Genomic DNA, 21,097 nt, shown 5'->3' on the forward strand with positions numbered 1-21,097 from the left:
GGGAAGAACTACAGGTTAAAGCTCCCTGCGAGAAAGTCCATCTTTCCAGTTTTGTCGCAATAAGATGGAAAACTAGAAGAACAGTAAGCGAGCAAACCCTGACATGGTCAGTGCGGTTCTCCCGGGATCCCTGGAGCCCTTCCTGCTTCCGAAAAAGATCTCAGAAGTAGAAGAAGAGGAGATATAGAAATTGGTACCGTGGAAGAACAGAGCATGCACTGCGATGGTCTTGGAAGTCAAGGCCAAACCATGAATCGGAGTACATTGGCGTTCAGCTTGGACGCCATCTGACCTACATCTGGAGTAGTCCAGTGAAGGCAGATCCGATGGAAGACTTCCGAGTGAAGTTCCCACACACTAGAGGAGAAAACCCTGACAGCTGAATATGTCTGCCGCCCAGAGCTCTACTCCAGGGATAAGTACTGTTGAGATCCCTGAATGAAAGATCTCGGCTCATCAGTAGAGAGAGATACCTGGGCCATGGCGCTTGACTGTGGGTACTTGCTAGATGGTTAACGAGTGGCACAGCCGTGGCGATATCCAACTGAAGACCCGCCTAAAGTAAATGGGCCTGCTGTAGGATTAGACGTACCGTTCAGAACTCCAGAGAAAAGATCGGGAGAAGAAGACTGGCCTTGGAATTCCCCCAATGGTCATTGGATCAGGAGAAGGCTCTGGGAGAGGAAGGAGCTCAGAGAATACTCTTTGAAAGCCTGATAGATTTGCAGAAAACAAGCGCAGCGAAGGAAACTGCTTCCATTGTTGTCCAATTCCTCAGAACCCTCCTAGCGAACTGAATGAACCGAGGGAATGAGAGAACAAGCTCTCTGGAGAAGAGCCACGACCTTGACTCGAGAGAGAATAATCATCCTGCATGAGCGGGATCATCCTCAAAGAGGATCTGCTGAACTGGGAAAGAGGAAAAGAAACTTGTCTAAGTTCAGCTGCCAGCCCAGAGAAAGGGTATTGCAAGAGATATAGACGACTCAGCGTAGTCCTAGAAGAGCAGCTACAAAGTCGACCAAATAGAGCAGGACGACCATACTTCTAGGGTGCAAGAAGCACACGACAACCAACATGACCCTTGCGACCATTCTGGTGTGGTAGCCAGGCCGGAGGACAAGAACGAGACTAGAAAATGCTGTTCGCAAATGGAAAGGTGAAGAGATTGTTGTAGCGGGAAGAAATAGGCATGTGAGGGTAAGAATCCCGAATGTCTAAGGATGCCAGAAAAGTCCACCTCTTTCTGATGAAGTAATAACTGAGCGGAGGAACTCCATAAGAAAAAAGGAGGACCTTGACCAAGGTTGTTAGATTCCCTCCATTTAGGAACCAAGATCCCTTAGATCTAGGCTATCCTGGACAATGCTTCCACTGCTGGTTGGGTCTGTAGAGGAGATACGATCCCTTGCTAGTCTCCCGCTCAGAAAATTAGATTGGCCGGCTATATTGTTGAAGACGAAGTAGTTAAGGTCTCTGACCAGGAGACCATTGGTCAAGCAACCCATGTGGCGGCTAAGGGAGGGAAAAGCGCTGAACCCGAAACCACAAGACGGAACGAACTAGGTTTGCTATCCGACCGTCTGTGGTATCTTAAATGATGATACATCAGGCAGGGATACTGGTAGGTATACCACAAGAAACTCTACCCGGATAATCTGCCAAGAGGTAGAATGCGGGACTGCGACCAGCAGGTCTCTAGCCATCGTCGTGCAGAGTAGAAAAATTAGGAACCCTCAAACCACCGTCCTCTTAACAGGGGCGCGGAGAGGAATCGTCCGCTTTCTTGCATCATCCGCTAAATAGTGATGATAGAAAAGGGGGGGGGGTGCTTGGACACCAAAAATGTGTGCCTCCGTACATCCTCAGAGTAGAAGTCCCCGAGTGGACCGGGCAGGTTGTCTGGCGTTAGGCCTGAATGCAGAAGAGGATACACGGAGGCGACAATCCATATGCTCGTCTGTTGAAGGTGTGGGCGGAAATCGGAGCCCCTTAAAGGACCCGTCGCCATAAAAAAACGACCCGGAATGGCATCCAACTTAGAGGTTTCTGTCCAGTGCATCGCCCGTCAACCTGTTGATGATATAAAGAGAGAGTCCCTCTTTCTCAGAAGCTCTGGCAAATCAAGGCAATATCCGATCCATATTCCGCATTGTTCTCAACAAAACATGGGGGAGAGATCAGGAAAAGAAAACTTCCATTTTCTAGAACCTGTACGTTATTCAAGAATACTAGCGGCCCCTGCTAGCCGACGACTCCCATTGTAGGATAGGGAGCATGTTGAGTGCTCCAGAGTTCAGATAGGGAGACCAGTTTAGGATTGCTGATGTGCCCTTAAGGCCAGTCAATACTAGTCATGCGCCTTTAAGACCAGGGAATACTGGTCTTGTGCCTTTAAGAGGAGGACATACAGTTCCTGTGCGTCATGTGCCATTAAGAACCAAGGCCTACCGGTCATGTGCCTTTAAGAAACAGGACGAACTTGACATGCACCTTTAAGTCCAAGACATACTGGTCATGGGCCCTTAAAACCAGGGCCTACTGGTCATTTGCGTTTAAGACCAGGGTATACTGGACATGTGCCTTTAAGACCAGGGCATACTGGTCATGTGCCTTTGAGACCAGGGCATACTGGTCATGCGTCTTTAAGACCAGGACATACTGGTCATGTGCCTTTAAGTCCAGGGTATAATGGTCACGTGTCTCTAAAACCAGGGCATACTGGTCGAGATCCTTAAAGAGCAGGGCGTACTGGTCACCTTTAAACACCACGGCATACTGGACAAACGCCTTAAGACCAGGGCATACAGGATTCAATAACGGATCCAATAAATCTCCGTTCAGTAGCAGCACCTATAAGCCCAGCGACCACTGGGCATTGAAGCGGCTACTGGGCACGAGTCAAGCCCAGCGGCCACCGGACATGAGACTCAAAGACCAGGGGACCCGAGAGAATGCAGGTCCCAAGTATATAAAACCGTGATGTTAGACCCTTTATGCTGCCGGACGTGCGGGGCTGCGGGGGAAGGGAGCGATTCACCTTACCGGGATTCTGAGTCCCCCGACTGGAATAGCGCCGACTACAGCGCTGAAAACCGCCGGCAGCAGCCCTTCCAGAAGAACTAGGGACCGGAAACTTCTGGGCTCAGGGAGAAGATGGCCGCCGAGATCTCGTCCTGCATGAGAAGCGCCAGAATAGGGGGGCGGGGCTTCCCGGAATGCGGCCTAAACAGGGCCGAAGCCGCGGACTAAATTTATAGACTCGGCTGGCGCGCACCCGCGGACTGAAGGGGAAAGGACCGCTAAGCTCTGTGGGGACCCTGGCGCTATGGAGCCCACCTATGACCGCCAGAAAACTCAATTTTTCACGTGCACTTACCCCATGCTGCAGGTAGAGCTGAGCCAGGGAAGATAGGACGGTGTAGGGGTTGGGGAGCCTCCATCCACCATCCCTGCAGAAGAGGGGTGGAGAGGAACCGTCTGCCTCCTTCCATCATCCGCTTTTTCAGTGGTGATGCAGTGGGGGCTGCTCGGACGCCACGTTGGAAGGTGCCTCTGTACAGCCGAGGGTAAAACCTGGTGGACAGGGCTGAATGTCCGGCAATAGGCCTGGCTGCAGAGGAGGATACTGAAGGTGAAACTTCAGTGCTCGTCTGATAAGGGAGGGGGGAGATCGGTGCCCGTGAAGGGGCCCGTCGCCCCTAAGATCAGCTCAGGCAGTGGCTTCCCATGTCGCAGGAGAGGATACGGAGAGGTGAAACTCCCGTGCTCGCCTGTTGTTGGTTCGGGGGAGATCGGACCATGAAAGAATCCGTCGCCCCCTTCGTCCGTTGTAAAAGGTAAAAAGGAAAATTCTTTGGGTCTGAATAGCAGACCCGTCCGTGTGCCTCCTACGGACACTAAGCAAGAACTGGTTAGCTGGGGGCCAGCAGGAGGGTGTATACTGCAGGGGAGGAGCTAACTTTCTTTGTATTACTTAGTGTCAGCCTCCTGGTGGCAGCAGCATACACCCATGGTCTGTGTCCCCCAATGAGGCGAAGGAGAAAATTGCAAAATGCATTCTAAATGATAGGGTGCGTTTTTTATGCGTTTTTATAGCGAAAAACAAATGCTGAACATGTGCACATACCCTTACAGACGTGTAGAAATGAAATTTAATTACGGTAATACAAATTCCGTGTGGTCTTTTAAGCATAGTGACTCTGCCAATACAAATATTGACAAACTAATAAATAATATTCTAGATAAGGGTTCAGCTACATGATAAATACCGTGCCTGTGTCTGCTAAAGAGAAAGTCCACTCACTAAGAAGCAGACTGAAATCTCTCTTTTGGAGTGACTACTTACAAATGCCTTGCGCTTAATGTTAACAAAGTAACATTTGTAATGAGGAAGACAGAGGAAAGTATCAGATAGCTTTCAGGATGAATAGAGCAGCATGAATAAATGGAATGAATGAATGCCAATTGTGTTTCTATATTGAGCTCTAATGTGCATGTCCTATTAGTGCTATTATAATAGTACAAGCACCTGTCTGGTTCATTCATAAAACACTATTGAATTATTTCTTTTACACACATATAGCGTCATTACTTCTACAGCGCCTTGCAGACATCATGGCTATTTCCATTGGGGCTCACAATCTATATTCCCTATCAGTAGGTCTTTAGAGTATTGTGGGAGGAAACCGAAGTACCAGGAGGAAACCCACACAGACACTGGGAGAACATACAAACTTGCAGAAGATGTTGTTCTTAGTGGGACTTGAACCCAGAACTCCAGTGCTGCAAAGTAACAGTGTTCACCACCGTTTAGACCAGGGTTCCCCAACTCCAGGCCTCGAGGGCCGCCAACAGTTCAGGTTTTCAGGATTTCTTTAGTATTGCATCGGTGGTAATGTGATCATCTGCACAGGTGATGATTCCAACCCCTGTGCAATACTAAGGAAATCCTGAAAACCTGCACTGTTGGCGGCCCTCAAGGCCTGGAGTTGGGGACCACTGGTTTAGACCTACACTTCAGCACTGCAATTAGAAAAAGTTCAATTTTTTTTCCCACATGGATTTTACAGTGGAAAGCACATAGTTTCCCATGTAAAAATCAGTTACAAGCTTCATAGTTTGCAAAGAAATAAAACAAAGTTCATATGGCGCCTTTTTACTTCCATTGTGGTTTTAAAAAACATCTCAGGAAAAAGAAAAGGAAGGAATGTGTCACTTCTTTGATATACGGTACATTCCTCATGGAACCCTAAACTGTACAGCGGAGTCAAAAGGATGAAAATAATAGCACCAAAACTGGAATGGATTTCTATCAACAAGTCAGATTTTTGTACTACAAGAAAAAAACTCAATATTAACAAATCCTTATAGTTAAGAATGCAATTGCTAATAGAAAGCTTTATGAAAGCCAATATCAGGTTGTGTCCTATATTGGAAAAGGTGGTGAAAAAAAACCTACTAAAAGTCTTTTGTGTTCCAAGATGTTTTCATTTCGTAATATAATAGGTAAAAAGCTTTAGGTAATAATTTGCTCTCTTATGGACAATTTGTTAATACATGTTTACTGTACTGCACCACCCAACCTGTGGATCAGGAGACACGCGTGTGTTGGGTGACCATGTGTGGCTCATGGCTGTATGTCAGCTTGGTGCACCAGGTTTAGGAAACTACAATGAAAAGCAGTTGTACAGATGGTGACTTTTGTGGGCAGCCCTGCACAGAAGAGAAAATATGCATGTATATATAATGGTGGGGAGGAGAGGGCAAATATAATAAACTGGAAACAGGATGCTACTGCCGCTAGAGGGGTACTTGAAGCTGTGATGAGAGAATACAGAATGGAGGTAAAAAGTGGGAACGTCTGGATGTATGTATATAATTGGATGCAAGCATACTGTCTATAAGGGAGGGGGCACACAGTTTCAGTGTGCTTTCTGTGGGGAAACTTAGCAATGGGAATGATGAACAAACTGAAAACCTTCAGAAAGAACTATCATTTCATCCACTCACCATACTATAAATATACAATAAAGGAGGATGACACAAATGAAGATTTGCTTCTTTTCTCTTTTTATTTTAACAAAACATTATGTACAAACGTTTTGCAGCGTCACAATTTAATACCTATAATACAAATACACCAGAGATTTTAAGACATAAGAAACATGACTGTACTTCACTTTGCCTTGATCTACCTAATGGAGGAAAAAAATCATTGCAAATCCCATGTTCTTACACTTTGTGGTTTCGGCTTTTGTTTTATGTATCCAACAGTTTCCTTTGGCATTTGATTCGACTTGACGAAATGAAATTCATTATTGTATTATTGCTTGTAGTAATACAAACAGAGAGGATTATGGAAAAATGTTCTGATGTATTTCCACTCCTAAATGTGAATGTCACAATTATAGCAAAATTTTATAGTATAGGCTCTATGGCCTTCCTCTTACCAAACATTAAGGGACATCGCGCTGGTGCTCAGATTGTATCAAAAATATGCTGTCTCACACTATTACCACACAATCTAAAATGCACTGTATTACAGGGGAGACAACAGTGTTTATTACATTTACTTGCTGAATATTATCCCTCCCTTAATGACTGCCAGCATTAGTAGCCTTTATGTCCAGTCCATGTGATTTTGCAATATTGCATGCACAGTGGGCATCTATATCTTAATACTTCGAGATGGGATTACTGTACATCCATGTGGACCCGTCAAATTAGAAAATGCTGTCATCAGATAAGGCGCATTCATTTAATACAGCATTTCCAGAATTTGCAGGTTTGTTTCGGTCAATCTGAGGGTTGCTAGAGGACCATAGACTGTGGATTTCCAAGCAGAAGTGGTGCAAGCCTAAGTAATGCTCTCACTGGAATATTGAGGTTTCGGAATTTCACGAGAAGCTCAGAGAAACTATTACTTCCTATAGAAAGAAAAAAGATAGAATATTTTTTAAACATTCAAAAATAGAATTTAAAATGTATTATTGTGGATGAAAATAAACATGTAGTCTCCGATTCATCAAGATTGGCATTTTGCATGTCAGTCTAGACCGAGTGTGCTCAAGTTAGAGGTGCCAAATTTATTAAGTAGCATGTGCCTTAATGAATTTGGGGCAACTTACAGCACGGAATCTTCTCCAGTCAGGTACTAGTGTACATCAGTCATAATTTTCATCACCTTTTTTGTCTAAATTTGCCAGCTGCACTCAGCCACACCCTCTCGCGGAATCTGCCCGCTTTCCAAAAGTGGGTGAGCTAGCAGAAACTGGTGCAATCCCCCCAACAAAAGTTACAAAATGTTTGCACTATGAGTCACGAAAAAATGTGATATTTCAAAGCAGCTTTACACCATAACCATAGTTCTTCCTAGAAATTGAAGAAATTCACCACCTCAATGACAAGTTAACTAAAGACACAACAGATTTTTTTTCAAAAAGAATAAGTGAGCTATCTGTCCAGTCTGTTATTCTGCGCTACAATGTATTTTTTTCTCAGTCTGTCAATACCGAATGTACAGTGTTGATCTATGTGCACAAAGTTTGAGGTTTTCTTTTTTTAAGACAGGACACTCCACAAGGAAGAAAAATTGCTTAATAAGACTATTCTCAGTTTACATGTTCAATGTTTAGAGCATTTTTGTTTTTTTGCTCTTCAGACTTTGAAATGTAATTTCTTTGATATGGCTCCAGATGGTTTCAGCTTCTAACCAAACACTGTCAAACCAAAAGGCTGAAAAAGAGCCTTAATTGGGGGACACAGGAAACCGTGGGTGTGAACTGCTGCCACTAGGAGGCTGATAGTTAGAATTACAAACTAAAAAATAGGGATTTTTGGTTACTCACCGTAAAATCCTTTTCTCCAAGACGCTCATTGGGGGACACAGGACTGTGGGTGTATGCTTCTGCCGCCAGGAGGCTGACACTAAGTAAACTTAAAAAAAAAAAGTTAGCTCCTCCTCCAACGTATACACCCTGACACTGGCTACCAGAGACTCCAGTTTGGTGCAGAAAGCAGTAGGAGAACAAAAAAAACACAAAAAATAATATAACAGCATAAATACAGAAACCTTATGTCTAGAAAAGATCCTACTGACTAATGTAATCAGATATAACCAAAGCAGCCATAAGGCTACCAGGGAGGGAGCTGTGTCCCCCAATGAGCGTCTTGGAGAAAAGGATTTTACGGTGAGTAACCAAAAATCCCTATTTTTCCTTCGCCTCATTGGGGGACACAGGACTGTGGGATGTCCTAAAGCAGTCCCTGGGTGGGAAAAATCACTCACCAGAAAAAGACATCCAGATAATGTTTGTCTATAAATGCGCCACTGCCGCTTGAAGAATTCTTCTACCCAGACTTGCATCTGCAGAGGTCTGGGAATGGACATTATAATGTTTGACAAATGTATGCAGACTAGACCAGGTCGCAGCCTTGCAAACCTGTTCTGCTGAGGCCTGGTGCCGAACGGCCCAGGAAGCCCCCACTGCTCTAGTCGAATGAGCCTTGATTCCAGCCGGAACCGTCATGCCCATGGAGCGATAAGCCTCCTGAATGGTCGCCCTTATCCATCTGGCCAAGGTAGATCTTGAAGCCGCGCATCCCTTCCTGCGACCCTGCGGAAGGACAAACAGAGCATCCGTCTGGCGAAAGGGGGCCGTACGGGAAACGTACCTCCTCAGAGCCCTCACCAGATCCAACGTATGGAGAGCTTTTTCTACACGGTGCGTAGGTGCCGGACAAAAAGAGGGCAGAACAATATCTTCATTAATGTGAAATGATGAAACAACCTTCGGCAAAAAGGACGGTGCTGGTCTGAGCACCACCTTGTCCTGATGAAATCGCAAAAAAGGAGGACGACAAGAAAGAGCTGCCAGCTCCGATACCCGTCTTATGGACGTTATGGCCACTAAAAATACAACTTTCCAAGAGAGAAACATCAAAGAAACCTCTTGAAGAGGCTCAAAAGGAGCGTCCTGTAAAGCCCTTAAGACCAGATTAAGGTCCCAAGCTTCCAAAGGAGTCTTATAAGGAGGAACCTTATGAGCGACTCCCTGGAAAAAAGTCCTGACTTGACGATTAGGAGCAATCCTGCGTTGAAAAAGTACTGATAAAGCCGAAACCTGCCTTTTAAGGGTACTCGGAGCAAGCCCAGAATCCAGGCCTGCTTGAAGGAAGGCTAGAATGTTTGGAATGGAGAAACGCAGAGGGGGCAGCCCGCGTTCTCTACACCAGGAAAGAAACACCTTCCAAGTGTGATAATAAATCCTGGCCGAAACGGACTTACGAGCACTGATCATGGTATCAGCTACTTCTTGAGAAAAACCAGCCTGAGTTAAAACCCAAGATTCAACGGCCAGGCCGTCAAACGTAGGACCTCTGAGTTCTGGTGGTAGATCGGCCCTTGAGATAGAAGATCTGGCCGATCGGGGAGCCGCCAAGGAACCCCGGCTAGAAGTTGTACCAGGTCTGCATACCAGGTCCGTCGTGGCCAATCTGGAGCGATCAGGATGGCCGGCACTCTCTCTGATTTGATCTTCTTGATTACTCTCGGGAGCAGTCCCAGAGGAGGGAACAGATAGGAGAGATGAAATTGGTTCCAAGACAGTACCAGCGCATCCACGGCGATAGCCTGGGGATCTCGGTACCGAGAGACAAAACTGGGCACCTTGGCATTCACCTTGGACGCCATTAGATCCACGTCTGGAGTTCCCCAAAGATGGCAAATCTGCAAAAATACCTCGGGGTGGAGAGACCATTCCCCGGAGGCTAGACCCTGACGGCTTAGGAAATCTGCCGCCCAGTTTTCTTCGCCCGGAATGTGGACCGCTGAGATCACACAGTGATTTCTCTCCGCCCAGAGTAGGATCTGTTTTACCTCCTGCATGGCTGTCTTGCTGCGGGTGCCCCCCTGGTGATTTATATAAGCTACCGCTGTGGCGTTGTCCGACTGAATCCGGACAGGGCGACCTGCCAGAAGATGGTGAAAACGTAACAAGGCTAGCCGGACCGCTCGAATCTCTAAGATATTGATGGGGAGTTCTGATTCCCGAGGAGACCAGCGTCCCTGAGCTGTGTGATGGAAGAACACTGCTCCCCAACCCAGGAGACTGGCATCTGTTGTGACCACTAGCCAATTGGTTGGGGGAAAGGGCTTCCCCCTGAGTAGAGATGAGCTGTTTAGCCACCAAGCGAAAGCCTGTTTGGTCTGGAAAGACAACCGAAATTTGCGGTTGAGAGAGAGAGGGTTTTTGTTCCATGCTGATAGGATTGCACGTTGGAGGGGTCGAAGATGAAACTGTGCAAACGGAACCGCCTCTATGGTTGCAACCATCTTTCCTAACACCCTCATCCCGGACCGAATCGTATGAGGGTATGGTTGTAGAAGGTTCCTCACTTCCCGCCGAAGGGCTAGGACCTTGTCCTGGGGAAGGATAGTTAAGGCTTGAGAGGTGTCGAAAATCATGCCTAAAAAAGAGATTTTTCGAGACGGCCGTAGAGATGACTTCCTTAAATTTACCAACCAACCTAGACGGGAAAGAGTGTCCAGAGTGATGTCGACATTTTCCTTGCAAGACTGAAATGTTGGTCCCTTGATCAGCAGATCGTCTAGGTATGGCAAGACGACAATACCTCGGGAGTGCAGAATGGACACCACAGTCGACATGACTTTTGTGAACACCCTGGGAGCGGAAGCTAGACCGAAAGGTAATGCCGTGAACTGGAAGTGTAGATTGTTTACGGCAAACCGGAGAAATCTTTGATGGAGCGGAAAGATGGGAATATGAAGATAAGCATCCTGAATGTCTACTGAGGCCAAAAATTCTCCCTTTTCCAGAGAGGCGATGACCGACCGCAGAGACTCCATCCGAAAGTGTCGAACGCGGACAAACTTGTTTAAGAGTTTGAGATCTAGGATAGGCCTCACTGCTCCATCCTTTTTGGGCACTACAAAAAGATTGGAATAAAAGCCCTGGAATCTTTCTTCCTTTGGAACAGGAGAAATGACACCGCTGATACGGAGAGACTCTATGGAATTGAACAAGCTTTGACGAAGAGATTTGCACTTGGGAAGACGGGATGGGAAGAACCGGGGAGGAGGAAGACCGACCAGCTCTATTTTGTAACCTGAAGATATGAGCTCTGCCACCCACTGGTCGTGGATTACCTGAAGCCAGACCTGGCGAAATAAAAGTAGACGTCCGCCTACCCTTTTGGAGATGCCCGGAAGAGGCCTCCAGTCACTTGGCCGAAAATCTTTGCGTCCTAGATCCTCTAGATCTAGAAGACTGGGGACGCATTCTTCCCCCCTGGCTGGCCGTATAAGGGGTCCGACCGTCTCGGTCCTGATTGGGACGACCCTGCGCAGGAGAACTTGATGCTGGGGCCCATCTGACATAGCGAAAGGTTCTAAAGCGAGCCTGAAAATGGCGCCGAAAAGGCTGTCTGGCCCTCTGCTGAGGAAGGAACTTACTTTTCCCTCCTGTGGAGTCAGAAATGAGCTGATCCAGCTTTTCTCCGAACAAACGACCACTCTGATACGGCAGGGATGTAAGGGATTTCTTAGAGGTAGAATCAGCCCGCCAGGACCTTAACCAAAGGGCCCTTCTGATGGCAATAGCATTAGATGCAGCCGAGGAAGCACAATCTGCCGCATCCAGAGATGCGTTAATCAGATAGCTACCAGCCATAGCTACCTGAGAAGACATTTCAGCCAATTCTGCTGACACATTACCTTCCTGGAGAGCTTTAGATAACGAGTCAGACCAAGATATCATAGCCCTGGCAACCCAGGTTGCCGCAAAAGAAGGAAAAAGTGCTGAGCTTGAGGCCTCAAAGACGGAACGAGCCAAGCTCTCTATAAGATGATCCGTAGGATCCTTAATCGATGAGCCATTAGGGAGAGATAGTAACGTGTTAGAGGCTAAACGGGACACTGGAGGATCTACAGAAGGATTTTCTGCCCAATCACTACAAAGTTCCGAAGCAAAAGGATACCTAGCCTTCAGAGCTCTTAGCCCTGAAAAGCGTTTGTCCGGGTGCTCCCTATTGCGTCGAATCAGGTCCTCGAACTCAGGATGAGAGGAAAAAACCCTATGGGCCCGTTTAGACCGCTTAAATGAAACCTTATGATCAGAAGAAGAGACGAGCTCGTCTTCTATCCCCAAAGACTGATTGACAGCTTCAATTAGGCTGTCTACTGACTCCTGAAACCCAGGTTTATCAAAATTAAGAGACCCTTCTGACTCGTAGTCAGTCTCAACTTCACCGCTTTCTGCAGGGGAAGGAGAGCGAGATACGGAACTCCAGGATGCGGAAGCACCTGAGTGCCTGGGAGACGCTTTGCGAATCCGCTTTCCATGCGTCTGTCGAGTGAGAGCGCGCCCCCTGCAGGCCGCAGATTCCTGAGACCCCGAGGCCCTCTCTGAGACAGGCGGATTACCGGTCCCGACCGCCGGGGTCTGCAGTGATTTGATCGCTTCAGTAAGGGACGCCATGGATTGTGACAAAGACGTGACCCATTCCGGTGGAGCTACCACAGCATCTGGCTGAGGGACCGGGGCTGGAGAGACTACTGGAGGACTGGCAGGGGGGGGGGGCTCCTGGACATGTTCAGGGTCACAGGCCTCACAGAGGCGATTACTTTGGGCGTGCGGAAAAAGGGCATTACAAGATACACAACCGGTAAAAAGAACCGTGTGAGTCTTAACCTTTCTAGACATAATGATCCGTAATGCTATACCCAGGGCCAGAGACTGGGAAAAAAAGGAATGCTTCAGTCCAGCTGGAGAGAGAAGCACTTACCCCAGTCCTGTGTCCCCACGAATACCGAAATGGATCCTGACAGCACTATCTCCAAACGTGCTGCCTTATATGTCCAGCAGGCTATAGTGGGGGAGGGATCGCCAAACTAAGCCGCAGCCTAGAGCAGGCCCGAAGCCGCGGCCTAAATTTCCCCCTCAGAGGCCGGAGAAACCGGAACCGGACGTGACGCGCCAGAAGGGTCTGCCGCCCGGAAGTCCCGGGCTCCAGGAACAGCCCCATGCCTGCCGTGAGCCAGGCAAAGCCGCAGCCTCCGGAGGAACAGCGGCGCCGATCTTCTCTACACCGCGGCGCCGCTCCTGAGCGCTGCGGCGCCGCCGACCGAATGCCGCGGCGCCGCTCCAGAGAGCCGCAGGCGCCTCAGCGCTGGACCACCGCCGATCCACAAAAAAAGGACGCCAGCCTCACCCGGAGCCGGACCACCGCACTACCCAGGGCCAGCGCAACAGGTACTCAGGAGCCCCCCCTGACACACCACACTCAGCGAGGGGTGGAAAAAATGACGGTGCAGGCACCCAAACTCCATTATCCCAGGATAAGGAGAGGGACCGTCCTCCACCCCAGCTAACACCCCCGGCAGGGGTGTAGAAAACAGGGGGGAACATACGGACGTCTAGGAGCACCTGTACAGCCTGGGGTCTAGATACCTCAGGGTGGTCAGGGCCAAGTCCAGAGAAAAATCCCACGTAGCGGGAAAGGAAACGTGGAGCAGTATCACGCGTGCTTGCCCGTTGATGATTTGGGGAGATCGGACCCTCAAAAAGGTCCGTCGCCCCCTCAATCCAAAAGTTGAAAGTCGGGTCCAAAAAAAAAAAATCCCGGACCCAGAGATGTGCCTCCTTGAGACACTAAGCATAAACTGGAGTCTCTGGTAGCCAGTGTCAGGGTGTATACGTTGGAGGAGGAGCTAACTTTTTTTTTTTTAAGTTTACTTAGTGTCAGCCTCCTGGCGGCAGAAGCATACACCCACAGTCCTGTGTCCCCCAATGAGGCGAAGGAGAAAAACAGGGACATCCCAAAGCAGTTAGAAGGGTGGAAAACATATGACTGTGTAAGGAAAATCCCTCATATAATTCACAGATGACTGCCGCTTGCAGTCACCTTAGAGACAAAGTACTCTACAAGGTCTCTTTGGGATGACAAACGGGAATCTGAATGTCTAAAGGAAGCTGTGTAAGGATTTCTCTGCAGGATTAGAGGAAGAGGAGGATAGAGAGAAGTCAGAAGAATATATTTGTTAATATGGAAAGAAGAGAACAACTTGGGAAGGAAAAAGGGTACCAGACACAAAATCACATTGTCCAGGTGATGGACAAGAAAAGGAGAGGAACAAGAGAGCTGCCAATTCTGAAACTGGTGGAAGTTTTTTTTAATCACATAAGATTTTTATTAAACATAAAATAGCAGGATACAATCTTCTCAGAAGGCATTCAATTTCAAATAAGTCAACACCAATAACAAAACTCCCCCCCTTTAGACAGCTCGTATTGTCATTTCAACATTCTCCAACCCTACATAATAGAGGATTATTGCAATGATCCATCTTATAAAGCAGTGCAAGAGAGTACACCCTCAGACAATGTCTCAAGACCTCTCCCAATGATTTCAATGTCCCTATCCATACTCCAGTCATGGTGTCCACAATTTTTCACTTTTCATATAGGGCAGATTTCCCCCTTTTCCTATAAACTCCCTTCTCTAGTTTAATAACATGTTTCACTTGGAAGAAATGACCATGGCTACTGAGAAAAAAGTTCCGCCACTGGATCAGAGGCTGACTAACTTGAGTGGAGGGTTGGGGAAGAAGGATCGAGTGATCTAGGGAGAGGGCAGTCTTACCCCAACAGGAAAGCAGGGCTAGCTGTAGAGGCCTCATGTGGAACAGAGCAAAAGAAGTTGCCTCATTTGCTGCCTCTATGTTGCCTAGAATGCTCAAGCAGAAGCAGAGAGGAAGGGGCAAGGCACAACTCAGAGATTGGATACCGGTTTGTAAAACAAACATATTGTTCTCTGGAAGAAAACCTTTTAGGATGACTGATTGGTTGATGATCCATCCGAAGAGGAACAGTTTTGTCCAGTGTAATCTGCATATTCAAGGTTCTCTGAGCCAGAAGAAACCTTGACATGGATGTTGTCCAATTAGGGAATAAACACTTTCCCTCTGACACGCAAAAGGGCATTACGGCAGCCATGCATTTTGGGAACACCCAGGGGGCGGAGGCCAGCCTGAAGGCAAGAGTCAAAAACTGAAAATGGGACTGGCTGACAGCAAAATGGAGGAAATTCCAGTGCACTGGAAAAATGGGGATTTGGAGAAATGTGGTTGAAGCATCTTGAATGTCCACTGAGAAAAAAAGATTCTCCAGGTTCTATTAAAGCAACAACAGAACAAGAGTACTACATCCTGAAGAGTCAAAGTCGAACAAGCTTGTTCAGCAATTTTGTGTCCAGAATGGGACGAACCAAACCGTCCTTCCTCAGGATGACAAAAAAGTTTGAATAAAACCCTTTGAAATGTTCGAGAACAGCAACAATGACACCTGATTGGAGAAGTGGGGGAAAAAAATGGCTTGCCAAAAATGGCTGCTGTAGAGGGTGTCCGTGGGGAACAGGATAGAAAAAAGAACTCTTGTAGAGTACTAAAGAATTCTAATTTGTATCTTGTATCATTTGTATATTTGAGAAGACAATTTTTTTTGCATTGCTGATTGTGGGGAGACGTGTACCAGACTCGGAGGAGACGGCCACTAACCCAGAGGGTTCCTAGGTGAAAGTGCCCAGTCTTACGGATGGAAACTTGTTGCTTTTGATCTTTGAAGATATATCAGGTTGGATGCAGGGATGCTAGGAAAGGAGTCGACTTAAAGGGAACCTGTCAGCAGGATTGTGCTCAGTAACCTACACAGTGTGTCGGGTCACTGATTAAAATGATACCTTGGTTGATGAAATTTTTCTTGTGGTTGCTTAATTTTTATTTTCAGTTTTGTGTTAATGAGATTATCATGCCCTAAGGCGGGGTTGGTGTATGCGGTGCTAGCTTCTGCAGACAGGTGCCAGCTGTGACACCTGCTCTGCAACAGAATCGCATGTTTTATGTTCCAATAATATTTTTTTTTCAGGTTATTCAGATAGAGGGGAAAAAAAACAATTTGGAAATGACACCCACTGCGCCTGTGCAGTAGCTGCTATCGGTGTCCATAGGTGTGATCCATTGCGGTGCCATCTTAGGCCTCTTTCACACTTCCGTCTTTTAGCTCCCGTCAAAATCCGTTGATTTCAGAAAAATTTGCAGGATCCTGTATTTTCCCATAGACTTGTATTAGCGACGGATCATGACGGATGGCCATCCGTTTCATCCGTCGTGCACTGGATCCGTCGGAAAATTGCTGTCCGTCGGGCGGAGAAAACGTTCAGAGGAACGTTTTTTCTGCACGTCGTACAATCGCTCAGTGACGGGTCCTGCATTGTCCATCATTGGCTAGAATGGAAGCCTATGAACGCAGGATCCGTCACTGACCATCCAAAACAGGAATCCCGCGACATATCCCGTTTTTGTATTCTGAGCATGCCTGGAAGGATTTTGTAGTTAGGGGAATTAACCTCCCTCTCCAGAATTTTAGACATTCAAATTCAGGCAGCGCCAAATTCGACGCATCCGTTAGGACACAGGATGTGTTGCATCCGTTTTTCACAATTTTAAGACATCCGTCGCATCGACGCATTCTGACAGCCGCCTGCCGACGGAAGTGTGAAAGAAGCCTTACTGGAGAAAAAAAACATGCACAAAAAACATGCGATTTTGCTGCAGAGCAGGTGCCACGGCTGGCACCTGCATGCAGAAGCATTTTTTTTTTCCCACTATGTACAGATATTCATTATGCAAACTAGGGGGCAGGTCAGTGAGAGATCAGTGACCTGTCAGCAGTCTGCATTATGTATATCTAATCAGAGCACCACATGCAGACCCCCCCTCCAGACCCGCCTTATCGCACGAGCATATTATTTACTACAAACTGAAAATAAAGATTAAAGAACAACCACAAGACAGTTTTCATCAACCAAGGTATCATTTTAATCAGTATAACGGCGCTGACCTGTGTAGGTTACTGTGCAGAATCCTGCTGACAGGTTCCCTTTAAAGGATGGTTTCTTTTCTTGTGAGACGGTAGGCCTCTATTGATGGTTAATCAAGAACTGACGAAATGAGCGGGACTGATGTAGATTTCAGTTGAACGATGATGTAGTAGATTTAGGCTGTAGAAGCAGGGTGCTCTTCCCACCTGTGGTATCCAAAATGATCATCAAGTTTTAACCTGAAAAGGTCAGACTACTCAAAGGGAAGGTTCATAAGAGAACATTTGAATGCATGGTCCTCATTCCACAATTTGATCCACAGGATTACTACAATGTTGTTAAATACTTGAGCAGAACAGAAGACCTCTTTAAGAGAGGTGGAGTAAAGATATTTACATGCATGGGCAATCTGATCTGGGTGATCTGCCAACTCAGACACTGGAGAACCAAATACGATACACTGGCCCAGGAAACCCAGGTAGCAGCAAAGTCTAGGCAGAAAGCGGAACTCACAGCTTCAAATGCAACTTGGCCATGAATTACACTCGTCGGACTGTGGGGTCCTGCGTCAAAGTGGTTCTTGATAACCAACACACCGGAGGTCCACGGAGTCAAAGGAGAACCAGGTGGTATCAAGATCCACTGGAAAAGGAAACAAAAGCTCCATGTATTTTCATCTATGGAGAAGTTATTCAGGTAGTTCTCACTCCTTGTCCAGTACATTGCTTAATTCGGAGAGTTTGGAAAAACATTTGGCAGCATGTTTGACCCTCCTAAAGGTAGTCATGTGCAAATGGTGGGGCATCTGCTTCCTTGATGTGGAAGGATTGGTTTACAGTGCAGAGAAGGCCACGTCTCAGCTTTAGGGCCTGATGAACATCTAGATCACAGTATAAATCAAAATTGTGGTCCGATTCCAGAGGTGACAGCCTCTGGAAAGAAGAAGCGGGATGGCAAGTGTGGTCTCTGAGTTGTGAAGAGAGACTGGGAGGAAAAACTCACTCTAAGCCATTTAAGGGATCTGCCATGCTGGTGGGTCTGAATCACTCAGCAGTGGTTCTAGCACCCGTTAAGTTAGTAGATATAGGTAGCAGCTCCATGAGAGTAACCTATTTCTGGGACACCTTGACCAAATCTGCATCAGACAGGGAGGTTGATGGCCCTTGAGAAGGGGGAGTGAATGTTCTTGTACCGCAGAGGGCTCCTAGGAGACCAAGGGCAAGGACCCTTGTCAGACTGTGCGCTCAGTCTATTGGGTCATGACTACAGAGGGGCCCTTCCCCCTCTGCTTCTTTATCTAGAGGGGATAAGAGTGGATTAGAAAAATATAAGACTGTTGGCAGAAACCAACCTGGAGAGTGACACTAAGCTAAACTGAACAGCTCAGTTTTTTGTAAAAAAAACAAAACAAAAACAAAAAAACAACAAACCTCCATGTACACATAGCCAAAAAATTTGTTTACATGGACCAACTGGTGGCACTAAACGATCACGGATTGGTAAATATTTACCAATCGGTAGAATTAATAGCCTGATTAGACAGGCAGACCGCAGTAAATGATGATCACTGATCTATATGCAATAGATTGTTTTCGGCAGCAGATCATCATGGGTAAAAAGGACTTGGGCTTCGGAGAACAATGATGTTTTGTGTAGTTCAAAAGATCATTTCAACTGATGAACACAACCCCCTTCCCCTTGTTTGTGTAGTCTGCTGGGTAAGGCTCAGTTTTTTTTTAGTAAGAGCAAACACATGAACCATTAGACGTCCTAAAGCCGTCCCTGGGGTGGGAAAGCTAGTACTGCAGAAGGAAGAATTGCAATCCCTCAGGTTACTACTTGAGCAATGCGTTGTAGTACTCTTTTGCTAAGACTTGCATCTTTGGACGCAAAGGAAAGAGCTCCACAACAACGTGGACAGAGGCATAAGAATAGACATCAGGAGTCTTCTTAGCCCGATCTGCTGCATTGGCAATTCGAAACCAGAGAACAATGGCAGTCCTCGAGGCAGTTTGACATCTGTGAGAGTATATCGGGATGACTCACAAGGCAACCGAACATCTGACTGGAGCTGTGAAAGAAAAGTAGAGCACACAGCTCTGCCTACATCCGAGAGATGAGAGTACCTAAAAGAAGAGCAATCACCTCAATAACGTGAAAGGCGGAGAATCATGCTAAAGCGAAAAGAGGGAGCTGAACATCAGAACACTCTCTCCTGGAGAAGAAAGACAGTGGAAAGACCCTTTCGAAGCCAGCCCGCTGATGGAAGAGATCAATAGAGGGGGGGGGGGGGGGGGGAAATCACTCTTCAGGAAAGGCAAAATGGGGAGATATTTCTCATCGGCACAAAAGGAGAGGACTGAAGGGCATCCAATACGAGAGTGAAGTCTCACAGATCCATGGGGCTAATATGGTAGCCCCAAATTTGCACTGCCTGGGCGGGCAGTCCTGACCTATGGCCTACAAGTCAAGTTCCGCTGGACCAGGATAGCCAAGACAGGAACCTGGTCATTGGGAGTTATTCTTGACTTAATACAGGCCTGCAAAAATTTAAAAGTTTCAAAACTGCCTAATGAAGGATAAAACAGGTCTGCTACTTAGACCCTTGTCTGCCTCCAAATGACATTGAGCTAAACTGAATAACTGGGTGTCGGCTGCTGATGTGTAGTATGGTGGACAGAAGTCAGCTTTTTTTTCTAAGATGTATTCTTAGTGTCAATCTCCAGGTGGCAGCATATTAAAGGGAACATGTCACCCCCAAAATCGAAGATCAGCTAAGCCCACCAGCATCAGGGGCTTATCTACAGCATTACAGAATGCTGTAGATAAGCCCCCATGTATCCTGAAAGATGAGAAAAAGAGGTTAGATTATACTCACCTGGGGGGTGGTCCGATCAGATGGGCGTCGCTGTCCGGGGCCTCCTATCTTCATAGGATGACGTCCTCTTCTTGTCTTCACGCTGTGGCTCCAGCGCACTTTGTCTGCCCTGTTGAGGGCAGAGCAAAGCACTGCAGTACTTTGATCTGCTCTAAACAGGGCAAACAAAGTACGCCTGCGCCGGAGCGTGAATACAAGAAGAGGACGTCATCGTAAGAAGATGGGAGGCCCCGGATTGGACCGCAACGCCCATCAGACCAAACCACAGCGGGACCGCCCCTCGGTGAGAATAATCTAACCCCTTTTTCTCATCTTTCAGGATAGCTCATCTTCGATTTTGGGGGTGACAGGTTCCCTTTAACCTATGGTTCCTGTGTCCCCTAATGAAGCAACCGAGAAGTCAATCTAAGTGGCTATGTACTTTGATATGAAGAAGTAATGCCAAGCAATGCATTGCTTTCAATTTGTTACACTTGAGAGTTGTGGCATCATTGATATTTTTTACCGAAACAATAATGTACACTGCTCAAAAAAATAAAGGGAACACTAAAATCCCACATCCTAGATATCACTGAATGAAATATTTGAGTTGTACAGTAAATCTTTATTCTTTACATAGTGGAATGTGTTGAGAACAATAAAACATAAAAATTATCAACGTAAATCACAACTAATATCCTACGGATGTCTGGAGTTGGAATGATGCTCAAAATCAAAGTGGAAAATTAAGTTACAGGCTGATCCAACTTCAGTGGAAATGCCTCAAGACAAGGAAATGATGCTCAGTAGTGTGTGTAGCCTCCATGTGCCTGTATGACCTCCCTATAATGCCTGGGCATGCTTCTGATGAGGCGGCGGATGGTCTCCTGTGGGATCTCCTCCCAGACCTGGACTAAAGCATCCACCCACTGTGGTGCAACGTGATGTTAGTGGATGGTGCGAGACATGATGTCCCAGATTTGTTCAATTGGATTCAGGTCTGGGAAACGGGCGGACCAGTCCGTAGCTTCAATGCCTTCATCTTGCAGGAACTGCTGACACATTCCAGCCCCATGAGGTCTGGCATTGTCCTGCATTAGGAGGAACCCAGGGCCAACCGCACCAGCATATGGTCTCACAAGGGGTCTGAGGATCTCATCTTAGTACCTAATGGCAGTCAGGCGAGCACATGGAAGGCTGTGCGGCCCTCCAAAGAAATGCCACCCCACACCATTACTGACCCACTGCCAAACCGGTCATGCTGAAGGATGTTGCAGGCAGCAGGTCGCTCTCCACAGCGTCTCCAGACTCTGTCACATGTGCTCAGTGTGAACCTGCTTT

At 46.9% G+C, this 21,097-nt stretch overlaps 1 protein-coding gene across 3 annotated transcripts in view; it reads right to left on the reverse strand.

Annotated features, from left to right (window-relative positions):
- Positions 1-6,049: 6,049 nt before the first annotated feature.
- Positions 6,050-21,097, reverse strand: part of ANAPC1 (anaphase promoting complex subunit 1) — a 314,460-nt gene continuing 299,412 nt past the window's right edge. For all 3 annotated transcript variants that reach the window (XM_069769209.1, XM_069769210.1, XM_069769211.1), the window contains one exon: positions 6,050-6,929. In XM_069769209.1, coding sequence (XP_069625310.1) covers positions 6,814-6,929 — 116 coding nt within the window. In that variant the 3' untranslated portion in view covers positions 6,050-6,813. The remainder of the gene's footprint in view (positions 6,930-21,097) is intronic.

This window comes from Ranitomeya imitator, chromosome 5 (assembly GCF_032444005.1).
Source record: "Ranitomeya imitator isolate aRanImi1 chromosome 5, aRanImi1.pri, whole genome shotgun sequence".
Taxonomy (NCBI): Eukaryota; Metazoa; Chordata; class Amphibia; order Anura; family Dendrobatidae; genus Ranitomeya; species Ranitomeya imitator.